Here is a 14620-nt window from a genome sequence, read left to right on the forward strand (position 1 = left end):
GACTGTTATTTCTACCAAGCAATAAAACAGTTTTGGTGAAGAAAACCACTAACAACAAAAATTAAAAACTCATTTAATTTTGGAATTAACCCAAATTATTCATTAGCTACCAATACCCTGGTGAAGTGGTGACAATAACAACTACTCAGGTGATTAATATATCAGCTAAGGCTTGTCAACTCTTCAACATACAGTTGTAGCTCCATGTTAACTAGCTGTCTACCACAAAAGAAAGCTGCAGTCTTGATGCTAATATTAAAATGTCATTAACAAACATTTCCAAGGTAGTTTAATTCTCAATGAAACCACCCTATAAACACAACAGAAGAATCCAGGACACTGGGTACTACGTAGGGCAAAACGCCTCTCCCATTAGGTTCTACCAGCACCACCCTGGAGGAAGAGAGAAACTCAGGCAGGTGGCGGGAGAAGGTTACCAGGATAAAGAGAGAGCGCAGGCGACTCCGCAGAGCAGCGGGGAAGGAACCTACTTTTCCACCTCACCACGCCACACGGGGATGCTGAGGTCGGGCGCATTTTCAGCAGCGTAACACCCCCCTCACACGTCCCCATGCCCACTAAGCAGAGGCTGGATCCATCCTACCTGGCCAGCTCCCGCAGCGCCGGGATCATGGAGGCCATCCCTAGGCCCTGTTCGGCCATGGTTCCCGCTTTGAAATGGGCGCCGCCGCGCCGCCGCCGAGGCGGAAAGTGCGTGACGGCGTCCGGCAGGACCCAAACCTCTTCCGTTGTCGATGGGGGCTGCTGCGCTTCCCTGAGGCGCGGCCGGCGTTTAACCGCTTCGTCACCAGACGAGACAGTGGTCACGGTGGCTCAGAGCTTGGTTTCCTATAGCTTCTCACAGAACCTCGCTATCCTAGCAGGGCGTTCCTCCACAATGAAATGCACAGACAGCCAGCAGCCGAGCAAGACCCGAGTGCATCCCGCTGTGCCGCAGCTATTTCCTGGCAAGGGCACTGAGGGGCTACCAGGAGCGCCAGCCGAAACCGGGCCATGACAGACGCCTCGGCGCAGTACGGACCGCGGCTCAAAGGGCTTCAGAGCGTACGGCGAGGGATGAAAGCACCGCAGCTCTGAGAGTGCCTTACAGTGAGGAGGAAGAAAACTTCAGAGCTGCCTGAGAAACCCTCTCTAGAGGGTGCCCTGAGTCGGCCGTGGCGACACTCTTCTCAGTGTATCTCTGGGCAACAACTGGAGTACTACGAGAGAGCCCCTCCAGCCGCAGAGCACGGCCGCAAGTGACAGAACCCCTGGGCCCGCGCCTGCCGCTTTCCGCTTGCCATTGGCCGCCTCTATTGTCCTTCTGTTCGTCCCGCCCTGTCGGGGGCAGGTGGCGGCGGCGAGCACCGCAGGCGGCGGCCGGGACCTGGCAGGTGTAGGAGCGTCTGGTCTGGCCGGTTGTCGGAGTCACTCCGTGAGGGGTTGAAGGGGTGAGTCCAGCTGGCTTGGCGGGCTGGAGGGCGCTTTTTGGTAGGTCTGGGACTCAGCGCTCACCGACTCATCGCTCCTCCGTGTAGATAGCAAGGGAGCCTACTTCATTGCTCGTTATTTGTTGTTTTCTGTTTATGTATCTTTGAGGGATGACCGTATCTGAAGGCATAAAGTACGAAAGGCTTTGAGCGCAAACCCCAAAGGCGAGACAGACGCCAAAGTATCTCAGCAGCCGTCCTGGGGTGTCCTGCCAGACCTGAGTTTGTGACCCGCGCCTGGGGCTCTGCCTACATAACTAGAGTGTGCAAGGATAAAGTACGGGGGGGTATGTATAACTAGAAGTAGCAGGGAGAGTATGCGAGGGGAAATTCAAGGCTGAGCTTTGTGCTTCTAATAAGAAGGTCTAGCTCTTTCTGCAGTTGTTTATGAACTTTGTAATAGCATTGTTCTTGAGCTGAAATTAAATCCTCTTGGAGGCTTCTAATTCTGTTGCCTGTTTCCACTGTGCTAAGACTATGTCTCTTGCATGTAAAACAGTCCACGAAGGGGGTGCATGTGCGTATTTGAGTTATTGATTCATTTTGGATGGATGTTTTTGGGGAGTCTATTTGTAATTTTTTAAAATTAATGGATGGTCATTTTTATTTTGCAAAACAGCTATCTGCTGTTGGATTAAAATTTCTGCTGACCTTTCAGAGGTTGCTAACATGGAAGGACTTGAAATATTTTGAAAAGCTTTACAAAGCATAACTGAATTTCGTCTTTGTCAACACATTGAATTGTTTTCTATCAATTGACTTTACAACATTAATCTTTCAAGAGTCATTCCAAGAGATAAAGTAGAAACCACATAGCTTTACATTTTTTCTTAAGTAGAACTTTAATCATAGGCTCATAGAATGGTGGGGTTGAAAGGGACAGTCCAGGAAGACCAAGTATGTCTGGATTTTGTTTTAAGTGTTTTTCTGAACACAATTTTCTAACCAATTTCCATTAAAACTATTTATAGTGCAAATAGTACTCTGAATGTTAGTGTCCAAGTCTGAGAAAATAATCACACTTACTGAGAAAATAATCACACTTAGGTGTAAAGTGCACTACTTGGTAATTCAATGTAAAATTACAATTCCTATATTATTCCTGATAAGCTCAAGAAAGCTAACAGTACATCTATTGAGATATTAAGAGAGTTTGAGCAGGCTATATTATTTTTTTATGTTTCAATCCTAAGAAATGCAATACTTTTTTTTAGCTGGAGGGTGATTTTTTTTTTCTTTTTGTCGTTGTTGGCCAAGCATAAGTGGGGCACATAAAGTGCTTAATGGATGAAAAAATGAAGTGCATTTGCCTGTAAGTCTCCTGAGCTAACAGTGGGATCATATTAACATAGATGTTAAAAAAGGGCCTTCATTTTTCATAGGTAGAGCGCTATATAAATTTGTGGTGCATATGTTGGCATTTACCAAGTATGTAATTCAGGGTGGGTGGGTTGGTTGGTTGGTTGGTTGGTTTCTCTGTGGTTTGTTTTTGGGTTTTTGGTGATACTTACTGTAATTCACTAAGGAGATCTCCTGCTCCCTGTTCTTCGCTGGGAGTGAAGTTAGGAGACATTTTTCCTTCCTGATTGCAAAGCACCAACTACTGCCTTTTGATCATATCAAGTCCCTCCTGTTACTGCAGTCTTATGAGACTGCCCATAACAACTTCATTGTGCTGCAAGGATGCAAGAAGTCTTCTAGATGCTCCCCTTAAAGACACTTTTATGGGCATTCATGACACCTAGCACTCTCCAAACCCTTCAAAGAAACACTAGCTGAAACACCTGACTTTGTTCCTTGCTTTCTTGAACATGACAAGCAGCTTAATAAACTCTGAATTCATCTCTTTGTTTCTTCCTTGTCCAATTATTTTATACTTCTATGTCTCTCAACCGTTAGGAGGAAGAGCAGGTATATTACCATCCAGTTGAAGAGTGATTCATTACTGGAGGAAATAGTGTGCCATGAGACCATTCTGTATTTTCTCTTCTATTGCAGCATTCATATTGGTGAAATGAGCCTTGCATGTGCCTCCCCACCTGCCTTAGGCAGTGCCTTCACTGTGTAATTGCATAATTCTTCCACGCTCAGATTTCTACCGTCTTTGGCTTTCATTGCTTCTTTGCCACACACCTCCGCAGGTCAGTGTACTTATTTAAAGACACTGAGTGACTGCTTTGGACTGGTAGGTCCCAGAGCACAAGAACTTACCTGCTCTGTTTAATTCCAAGACTGTGTGTGGGTTTTTTGTGGTTTGTTGGTTGGTTGGTTGGTTTGTTTGGGTTTGGATTTTTTGGTTTTGGGTCTTTTTTTTAGTTGTTCTTAATGCTCATCCACTTGGTGGATGTATGTGAGATGTTCCCCCATGTGGTTAGCATGACTGCAGTTAAATTTCAGCTGTCTCTTACAGATGGACAGAAGTGCTTATATTAAGACCATTAAAAGCACATGTATATTCCTTGAAGCCTTCATGAACTGTGAAATATGAATGTTATACAGGCTGATACCATGATCAGAGGTGGTGCATGGTAATGTTACCATGTTGTATCAAGGCATGCTTGTTGTTTCATGTTGTATCAAGGCATGCTTGTCATTTACCTGGCTGTTGTAATAACAGCTGGTAGTCTGTACAATTGCTTGAAGACTCATTTTCATATGTGGTCATGAACATGGATGCCTGGAATCTAGCTCTCTTAACACAGAAGCTGAAATGCTGATTTTAAAAATTTAAAAAATGCAGAACTAAAGAATGTAATAGTCATAATAATTTTGTGGGAGGATTTTTTTCTGTTGTTTAATTTGCTTTGGAAATTACTCTTTTTGTTGTTGTTGTTCCGGACTTGTAGCAACAGTGATGCCTAAAAATCATAGAATGATTTGGGTTGGAAGGGATCTTAAAGACCATCTAATTCCATCCCCCCTGCCATGGGCAGGTACAAATTCCACTATACCAGTATGCTCAGGGCGTCATCCAACTTGGCCTTGAACACCGAAGTATGAAACTCTGCACTTCTCACACTAGGAGAAAGTTGTGTGTAAAGTATCATCTAAACTACATTTGAAAATTCTAGGTGGTGTAATTCCATAGATTCTTTTAATAAAGTATTTCTTCAATTAAATTCTGAATAACCGTACTAGCTACAATCTTCATAGTGGAAATATGTTGTTTTCTGAGAGAGATTCGGTGTAAGGAGAAACAGTTTTCCATACTGTTAAAGAATAGAGTTTATGGCTGGGAATATTCATTAAAGTTCTGTAGCATGGCTCACTATGGAAACCAGTGCAATAGAAGAGAGAGAAAGGAGACTTGTGGGTTTTGTCCTTTTACCCTTTTGGAGGAGCATATGTTCTGTGGTATTTTCCCAGCGCTTTGAGCTTTCACTCCATGAGGATTATGTCATCACCTAAACTAAAAGGACTGTACCCTTTACCTTTATCACTTCATGTGCAGTCTATTTAATGTTAGTTGCTGTTCTTACTGCAGGAACTACTTAAAGTATTTTCATAGCATTCACCATGGCATGTGAAATACTTCACATCCATGATAATTGTTGCCATAAAACCTCCAAAAATCACTAGGTCTGTGTAAATGGATTAAATAAATGTAAAGCAGGAGCAGCAGCAAATAAACAAATATGATCCTAGCAAACAGAATGATTAGTGGAGAAGGCTCCACTGTACTGTGCTAGACAATGAGAGAACAACAAATTGTAACACTGAGAAAAGATAGCTAGCTAAGCAAGGGCAAATGCTTTTCAGTGGAAATCCTGGGTTTTAAGATGTGTGGAAGGCTCATTTCAGCCTTGACATTCACTGAGCAAATAGCTGACTAGTGGTGCTGTTGTAATACCCAAAGGGATATTAACAAAAACAGTTGGTGTGAGTCAGGTCAGTATAGATCAGAAGTTCCAGGTTACTGATACAACCAGTTCTTCATTACAATCATGTAAATCCATTTTATTGAGGGGGTTTAAGCATCACTGTTGGTACACATTTATAAAAGGTCTGAAAAATGAAACAGTAAGGGTGACCTCTCTTTGGGAGTGTTATGTTTGTGATAAAATTGCCAATTACATAATTTCAGCATTGTTTCAGCTGGTCATATGCAGGAAGTACTAAATGTTTGTCCTGACCTTACTAGATATGTAGTTATTTGTTTCAGTACTTCTAAATGTAAATTACTTGATGAATTTCTAGATTTTTTTTTTTTTTTTAATGTGGAGGTGTGTATTTGTTACTGGTGTTACAGAGAAGTGTCCAAGGAGAATAAAGGAAATAGTACATCACAACAGCTCATCAGTAATGCTGATATTGCTAAGCTTCAGAAATAAAGCAGATTGTGCGCTTCTGCATGCGTGCTTTTGGTGTGAAAAGGATTAGCAACCCGCTTTCAGGGCTCCTTCACAGATGTTTTCTTAAAAATAGCAGGCACTATCAAAAAAAAAAAAAAAGAGAGGGGAAAAAAAAGCAGCTGTATCCCCTAATTCATTTAGTGTATTCATCCTTTCATCTTGTTAGTAAAGATTGGTAGAATGGGCTGATTAAATACATTGACGTGTAGAAATGCTGGAACATTAGGCATATGTTATCAGCAAGGTTATAGTTACTCGAATGCTAATTTAAAGGATTTGTCTCAGTGTGAGCTTCAGGAGCTAGGTGTTTCTTCTCAAATCAGATGTTCACTAATAGGTTTGGGTTTTTCTCCCAAATTTTTATAGTTAGGAATGCTTTTATCTTGCAGATTTATTAAGCTCGTCTTCTAGTTTCACCTCTCCCTTTCTCCCATTTTGTTTCCACATGTGCTGCCATTTTCTCTTTGCAGTAGTTTATCCCCTTATGACAAAGGGAAACTAAATTCTGTTCTTCAATATCCTGAAGTTATAAAAAATATAAAGTATTATGAAATTCTTCTGTTCCACTGAGCTGAGTATTTCACTTCTGCAACATTTCTAGTCCTTTCAAGTTTGATTTATAGAATCAAGATACATTTGATTGAAACTAGTGTGGATTTTGCTAGTGATACAGCTGGCACCAGGACTCAACTCTGAATTTTTTTTTTCCCCTTAGGTAACATGAAGTATTCAGTGAGAAAACTGTTTATAATTGAATATAAAGATATATTTTTGCTTTACTTGGCAACAACTGTGGGTGTTTTCTTCTGGCATAATTAAGAACTGCAGTACCAGCAAATGAGCTTCATGTGTACCCCAGCTAGTTTTCCAGTGTAGAAGCTAAAAACAATACTCTGTTACTCAGATGTGCTGATGTGCTCCTCCACACTTTAGCAAATGCAACTCCTTAATCCCATGAAAATGGCAACTTTCTGCATTGAAGAGCTGCCAGTTGCTTTCACTGTGAATTGTATAAGATCCTCCTTTTTCCTATAGCTTGACCAATGAGAAGAGAAAAACAAAAATAAACTGACTTTTCCATGACAGAAAATCCTGGCTTGCTTGTAGTATAGTAGCTGATCAGTCTAATCTTCTAAGAATCTTCTGAAGAGTGTAGAGTTGAACGGGGAATTAGCAGGTGACAGAAGGTCATACTGCCATTTGATAATGAAAACTGAAATGTACTTTGGCAACACTCGATTGTGTTATTCAGTACTGTTTAGTAACTGCAATTAGAATATTAAGGATATGTGGATGTAAATTGAATTGCTGAGGGCAGGAGACTGAATGTGCATTTTTGTTGTTCCTCTTAATGATCTTCACATGATTAACTTCTGGAGTGATCTTAAAACTAAGTTAATTAGTAAGAGTTAGCCTGTGGCTCTCTGCTGGAGTTTCAGTATTTTTATGTAGCAAGTTGAGGTTTCTTCAGACTACCAGGGAGCAGGAACAGGGAAAGGGTAGAGGCAGTAGTGTTCTGGAGTGTTGTAGTTACACTGCTTTAAGGTCTCCCTCTCTTTCTGCCTCTTAGGTTTGTTCACAGGTTTGCTTTTTAAATTACACACTAAATGTTATTTTCATGCTTGGAGAAGAGAAAAATGGTTCATACTGTTCTAATTTTGCTTAAGAAAAATATACTTTTATGCCAAGGAAGGATAAATTTCTTGGCAAAGAACAGTTAGTTCAGTATGTCCTACCCTCAAGCAGCATCGAATCTGGAAGAATTGGCTTGGGACAAAAACCGATAGCCTTGCAAAAGGTATTGTAAAAATATCAGTGATACTGTAACAGAATAAACAATTGAAGATATCTATTTGATTGTAGTAGACAGAATGCAAAATCCAGCAAATCCTGAAAAACTGTGACACTCACAACATGCAGAGTTGTAATTTGCAGCAGCAGGATTCTGTCTGTGAAATTGGTAATAATTTGCTGTGCTTAGAAGCTGGCAAATAGTGAAAAGCTGTGCTGTTTGAGTTTTAATGTTTCTGATTAATTTTGTTTCCTTACTATAAATACAGAGCTGGAGATAACATTTCAACTACTTGACTTTAATAGCACTGTCACATTTAGAAATATACTATTTAAATTGTAATTTAGAGGCAGACCTGAAGATGGTGAGTCAGTATCATCAATTCTAGAGTTGAAGATGCTTTCAAAAGTCACAGTTTGTGGAATGGAGGAATTAGTGGGAATTTGTTAAATTTGAAAACAAATTTCTAGTCCTTCCACTTAAGAGAGAGAAGCTTGAAAAGTTAATCTGAGAATAATGTGAGGATTTTGAAAACAGGAGATGTCATTCCATATGAGTAATTTTTAAAACATGTTATGTTTTGGGGGGCTTTTTTGTTTGTTTGCTTTGGGTTTTTTGTTGTTCTTTTTTTTTAAGTTAATTTGGGGCTGACTAGGTTTTTGAAAAGTTAGAGTTACTGCTTCTGGTTAGCTTTCCTGTTTAGTAAATAACTAGCAGTGCTATAGGTTAACAAAGAAGTACTAGAATAATTACAGCATCATTACAACCTCCATGTTGTGAATCTTACATGTAGAGTACTGAGACACCCAGAAAGCCCCTCTGCCTAATGAGAGTCCTGATAACGCATCATGGGCTCTGAGCATGACTTCTGCTGTGTGCATAGACAAAATTTTTATTGATGCAGATGTTACAATCAGAATGTCAGGATTTGTTTCCTTATTAAGATGTGTAGCAGATAATATGGGAATTTGCTATAAAAATAATGCAGTTGTCATTGTAGCTGCATGCCAACAAAAGCTGTATGTGCATACACCTAGATGGAGAAAGAGATTAAGTGTCATTTCCTGGTGTGTCTTTTAACTCACTCTCTTTTGCTGTTGTAAACTTGATATGTAATGTCAGCCCAGGTATAAAAGAATGACTTGAAGATGGAGTGTCTGAATGAACTTACTTTAGTGTAGCCTTTCCATTTATATTTTAGTGTGGTTTACTGTAATGAAATGTCACAGAGAATCCAAGTTTGGGCTTTGTTCTTCAGAGCAGTGACTGTTCTTCAGAGCAGTGACTGCTAATGGGGTTTGTGACAAGCTCTTTCCTGTTTTCACATCAAATTTTCTGGATGTTAATGGTGGACTTTTTCCATCTAATGCACATTTGGGTGGTAAATGTGCTATGTTGTTTTGACCTTAGCAGGCATTGCTCTTTTCACAATGTCTAGGTTTGGCATCCTGTGCCATGGTGGCTGTGATGCTGATTTAGCCCATATTTTTTTCTTGCTTCTGGTGACAGCATCCAAGGCACCAGCTTCCTCTGCAATTTGGCAGGCATGGCCTCCCAGAGACAGTCCATTTGCCTGGTTACTGGGTGGATGAATTCAGAAGTGCTGAACAAGGCATTCATATGGATACAGATGGTGGGTATGGGTTCCAAGTCAGTGAGGCAAGGGTAGTCTTGTAGACGAGGAAGAGCAGAAGAGATACTTGATGGGAGCTTGCAGAAGTTCTCAAGGAATGAGGGTCTAGCACGTTTGTGTACAAGGAAGCTAAATAACTAGTCAACACAGGTTTCAGTATAATAAGCTGATTGTGGGGCATGTCAAATGATCTATCCAAAGGGCAAATGACATTGCTGGTGAGAGGATATGAGAAAAGAACATATAAAATGGAACAGTATATGAAATTGATTGAGCTTGTTGAAAGAAAGGCAAATCGGATTTTTGTTCAAGGTTTAGTCAAATGCTTCCTGGACCAGTGTAAACAGTATGATGTTTGCATTGTAAAGAAATTTCTTCCACCATGTCACCTTAATCTGTCCTGAGCCCTGTTCTCACTGTTTGTTTTTTTTTGTTTTTTTTTTTTTTTAATTAATTTTTTTTAATTAATTGGAATGTAGCATTGCAATCATGTATTACTTGAATATGGTCATCACCATGTGTAAAATGGAAAAGCAAGATTTTTGCTTTCAGAAAACCACCTTTAAATGTTTAAGTTTTATTCAAATACCCAATTTTAGATTCTTGGATAAAAAGATGAGATGGTTGGGTTGCTTCACTTTTGCACAAGCCAACTTCATGAGGTTCAACAAGACCAAGTGCAAGGTCCTGCATCTGGGTCGAGGCAATCCCAAGCCCTAATCCAGGCTGGGCAGTGAATGGCTGGAGAGCAGCCCTGAGGAAAGGGACTTGGGGGTGCTGGTGGACGAGAAGCTCAATGTGAGCCGTCAATGTGCACTTGCAGCCCAGAAAGCCAACCAGATCCTGGGCTGCATCAAGAGAAGTGTGGCCAGCAGGTCAAAGGAGGTGATTCTCCCCTTCTACTCAGCTCTGGTGAGACCCCACCTGGAGTACTGTGTCCAGTTCTGGAGCCCCTGTTACAAGAGGGATATGGACATGCTGGAAGGTGTCCAGAGAAGGGTCATGAGGATGATCAGAGGGCTGGAACACCTCTCCTATGAGGACAGACTGAAAGAGTTGGGGCTGTTCAGTCTGGTGAAGAGAAGGCTCTGAAGTGACCTTATTGTGGCCTTCCAGTGTCTGCAGGGGGCCTACAAGAAAGCTGGGGAGGGACTTTTTAGGATATCAGGTAGTGACAGGACTAGGGGGAATGGAATGAAGCTGGAAGTGGGGAGACTCAGGCTGGACGTGAGGAAGAAGTTCTTCACCATGAGAGTGGTGAGAGCCTGGAATGGGTTGTCCAGGGAGGTGGTTGAGGCCCCATCCCTGGAGGTGTTTAAGGCCAGGCTGGATGAGGCTCTGGGCAGCCTGGTGTAGTGTGAGGTGTCCCTGCCCATGGCAGGGGGGTTGGAACTGGATGATCCTTGTGGTCCCTTCTACCCCTGACTGATTCTATGATTTTGAGTAACAGTGGTCAGACTCTTTAGTGTTCTTGAGCTATGGAAAACACATTAATACTTAACATGAATACAAGTTTTCATTGTGAGTGCATGTGACCTTGGTTGTGACCAGAAGCAGATCTGAGGGTAACTATGTCATATTATCTGAAGCCCACAGGTGAAAATGGCTCTTTCAAGCGTATGTCACACAGCTCTCTGAAATGGGCTGCAAGTTTCCTAAGTTTTATACCAGGATTTGTGAATTTCTTTTGCAAGTGCTAGTTTTAACTGTATCAGTAAAACATAAAGATTATTCTAGATTCTGGACAGTATGGTGCAAGCTAAAGAAACACTAAAATGTTTTGTGTTGGGAAGGTTAGTACCATACTCGCAAAGATCCAGTTTATTACAATCCTAGTGGTTTCTACAAACCACCTTTTCAAGCAGGGTAGTGGAAGGTGCCCCTGCCCATGGCAGGGGGTTTGGAACTAAGTGAGCTTCGAGATCCCTTCCAACCCAAACCATTCTGTGAATCTATGAAATACGGTTAGAAAGCAATAACCTGTGCACACAGCTCTGCAGGGCTGGTGGTGTTGACTTTTATCACCTCGGCATCCCTGTTTCACAGACAATGTCGCTATTTCAGATTTGCTCTTGATGACATACTTAATGTCACAGCTGCTTGTAAGAGATTAAATGAGAAGTAGAGCAGTGGCCTGTAGTCTATTGTAGAATTTGGAAGACTGGAGTTCACTACTCTCCCCTTGTTCTTTGGAACTGGAGAGGGAGGTGTCATGCCTTCTTTTAGCAGCTGAAAGGAGCAATGGCAGAGATGAATTCTTGCATACTACTTGCTCTTCTAGACTGCAGCATGCTTAGGGCAAATTAAATGGAAGATTACAGCCTTAAAGAATCCTTGACATAATGGATTCAAGAAAATATTTTGTGAGTTTTATGAGTTAGATAATATCTGGATTAATGTATGAGCAAATATCACTTTTCCTGTTGATATTGGGGTAGACAAGATTCACATCACATTAATCTGGAGAAGAGGAAGCTGAAAGGAGACCTCATTGCTCTCTACAGCTACCTGAAAGGAGGCTGTAATGAGGTAGGAGGGTGGTCTTTTCTCCCTGTCAGGTGATAGAAGGAGAGGAAAAGGCCTGAAATTATGCCAGGGAAGGTGTCAGTTGAATGTTAGAAAAAAAATCTCTTTCCTGCAAGAGTGGTCAGGCATTGGAACAGGCTGCCCAGGGAGGTGGTGGAGACTCCATCCCTGGAGGTGTTCGAGAAACATGTGGACGTGGCACTTCTGAACATGGTTTGATAGCCAGGGTGGTGTTAGTTGATGATTGGACTCAATCTTGGAGGTATTTTCCAGCTGAAACAATTCAATGATTCTGTCCCTGTTCCAGATCAGGAATAAACTACTCTGGTCCTTTTGTGGAGACAGGTGAAACTCCTTGAACTCTTAGAAAAGTAACTATTTAACCAAACCAGAACAGGTCACATATGGTCTGAATTATCAGTTTGGGCAAATTCAGCCCAAAGTATTGGTGTAGCTAAATGGTAAACAGGTTATGTTTGTCTAGTGTTTCAGAAAATGTACCTCTGTGAACTCTGTATGCAATAATGTGTTTTCAAAATTACTCTCCTAGAAGCGTTCCTTCTGGCATAGGTAAGGTTTCCATTGATGGTTTGGGTTTTGGTTTTGTTTGTAGTTTTTGTTTGTAGTTTTTGTTTGTTTGGGATTCATTTGAGTGCTGCACACAACAACAGAAAGCACAGGCAGTCTGAGATCCTCTTGAATGATGCATGTAAAGGAAACTGGGTGAAAGTGATACTGCTGATGAATTTGCATGGTTGTTCTATATACTCAGCAGCCAGGGGAAGCTGGAGGCATTTTGTTTTGATGAAAAAGTATCTTTTCTAAAGCAAACATGTGTCTGCTTTGTAGTAGAATCACTCTTCATCCTGACTGAAGTCTCATGAAATTATCCTGTGCATATAATATAATAAGTGAGGTCAGCTCAGGCCCCTGACCAGTCTAAATATTATCTCAGTGTAGTGGTTTGAACCACATAACATGTATATCCTCCACTGTTAGATCATGAGTTAGGACTGTGCTGTATTACGACCCTAGGAGGTGGAACACTAGTTGCTCTCTTGCTCTTCTGGTTTTCGTTTGGGGTAGCTGTGTTTTGCCTCTTACTGGTGTAATCTGATACCTTTATAGTAGAGGAGTAAACTATGTTGTGTAAATCAACTAAAACTCTCTCTCTACTTTTTTTTTTTTCCTCCCTTTCTTATCTCCTGTAAGGGGGGAGAGGGAAAGAGGAGGCAGGAAGGGGTCAGGGAAGAGAAGCCTTGTGTTACCCCCTGACACTCAGCTTATCGTTTTACTGTTTATTCTAGAGTCACCCATACTTACCTTAAAGGCATATTTGAAAATGTTGATTTTATTATTCACTAGCATTACTGTACTGTGTTGAAGACTTCAGTCTTCAAAAAGCACAAAAAGGACAACCCAGGAAATTACAGGACAGCCTCACCTCCATTCCTGGAAAGGTGATGGAACAATTCATTCTGTACATCATCTCCAAGTGTGTGGAGGAAAAGATGATGATCAGGAGTAGTCTGTTTGGATTCATGAAGGGGAAATCATGCCTGACCAATCTATCAAGCCTTCTATGATGGTGACACTAGCTGGGTAAATGAGTGGAGAGTGCTGGATGCTGTCTGCCTCAATTTCAGCAGTAACACGACACCCCCATTGGTAAGCTTAGGAAGTGTGGACAGAGAGACAGATTGAGAGCTGATTGAATGAAAGAGCTCAGAGGGTTGTGATCAGCAGTACAATCAAGTTGGAGTCCTCTAGGTAGTGGTGTTCCCCAGGGGTCAGTATTGGGGTTGTTAAACATCTTCATCCATAACCTGAATGAAGGGATAGAGTGTACCCTCAGCAAATTTGCCAATGATACCAAACTGGGAGGGGTGGCTGACACCCCATCAGGCTGTGCTGCCATCCAGCCACAACTGGAATGCTGTGTTTGGTTTTGATACCCAGCATAGAAAAAAAAAAAATGCGGGCAGGCTGGAGAAGGTCCAGAGAAGGGCCACAAAGATGGTCAGAGGACTGGGAAGCCTGTGGAGGCTCAGATAGCTGGATTTGTTCAGCCTTGAGAAAGGAAAGCTTAGGGGAGACCTTACTGTCATGTTGCAGTATTTAAAGGGTGGCTACGAAGAAGATAAAAGCTCCCTTTTTGCATGGATTCACATGGAAAGGATGAGAGGTAATGGGTACAGGTTATTCCTGCAGAGATTCTGATGGGAGAATTTTTCACAGTCAGAACCATTAGTCATTGGAAGAATCTCCCCAGGGAAGTGATGGGTTCTTCGACATTGGACACTTAAGGTTTCAGCTGGCCAGCGAGCTGGGCCATTTTGTCTTGACAATGCTTTTGCCCAGAAAGGTGAGACCAGACTATTCTTGAGGTTCCTTCCAACCTGGTGTTCTATGATTTTATGACTATATTTTACAATCAAGAGTTCTTTCACTTTGGTTAACATGAAGTGTATTTCTCTCCTAATAATGTCTCCTGCAGCTTTTTCACTGATAAGGGAAAGATCTTTTTATATCTTGTACCAGCTTAAACTATAGTAATAAATCATAAAGTCACTGAACCTTATTGATCATTGATTTTATCATAAAGATTAAAAGACTTAACCACAGTAAGATAAAAAGTTACTCTGTGGGAAATTAAAAAAAGAAACAAAACCAAAATCAAACAACACCTGAAACCCCCCACCCAAAACAAACAAAACACATGCCCCAATACCAAACAAACAAAAAGCCAAACAACCCCAAACACAGGCAAAACCACCAGCAAACAACAAAAAAAGCCCAGAAAACACAAAGCAAACAAACTTTGTCA

The 14620-nt window shown here is 41.4% G+C and overlaps 1 protein-coding gene across 1 annotated transcript in view; it reads right to left on the reverse strand.

The window, feature by feature from the left end:
• ATR (ATR serine/threonine kinase) overlaps positions 1-663 on the reverse strand; it is a 43276-nt gene extending 42613 nt beyond the window's left edge. The window contains exon 1 of the mRNA XM_054385998.1: positions 605-663. Within this exon, the coding sequence (XP_054241973.1) occupies positions 605-663 (59 nt within the window). The remainder of the gene's footprint in view (positions 1-604) is intronic.
• Positions 664-14620: the final 13957 nt, after the last annotated feature.

Source organism: Indicator indicator, chromosome 13 (genome assembly GCF_027791375.1).
Source record: "Indicator indicator isolate 239-I01 chromosome 13, UM_Iind_1.1, whole genome shotgun sequence".
NCBI lineage: Eukaryota > Metazoa > Chordata > Aves > Piciformes > Indicatoridae > Indicator > Indicator indicator.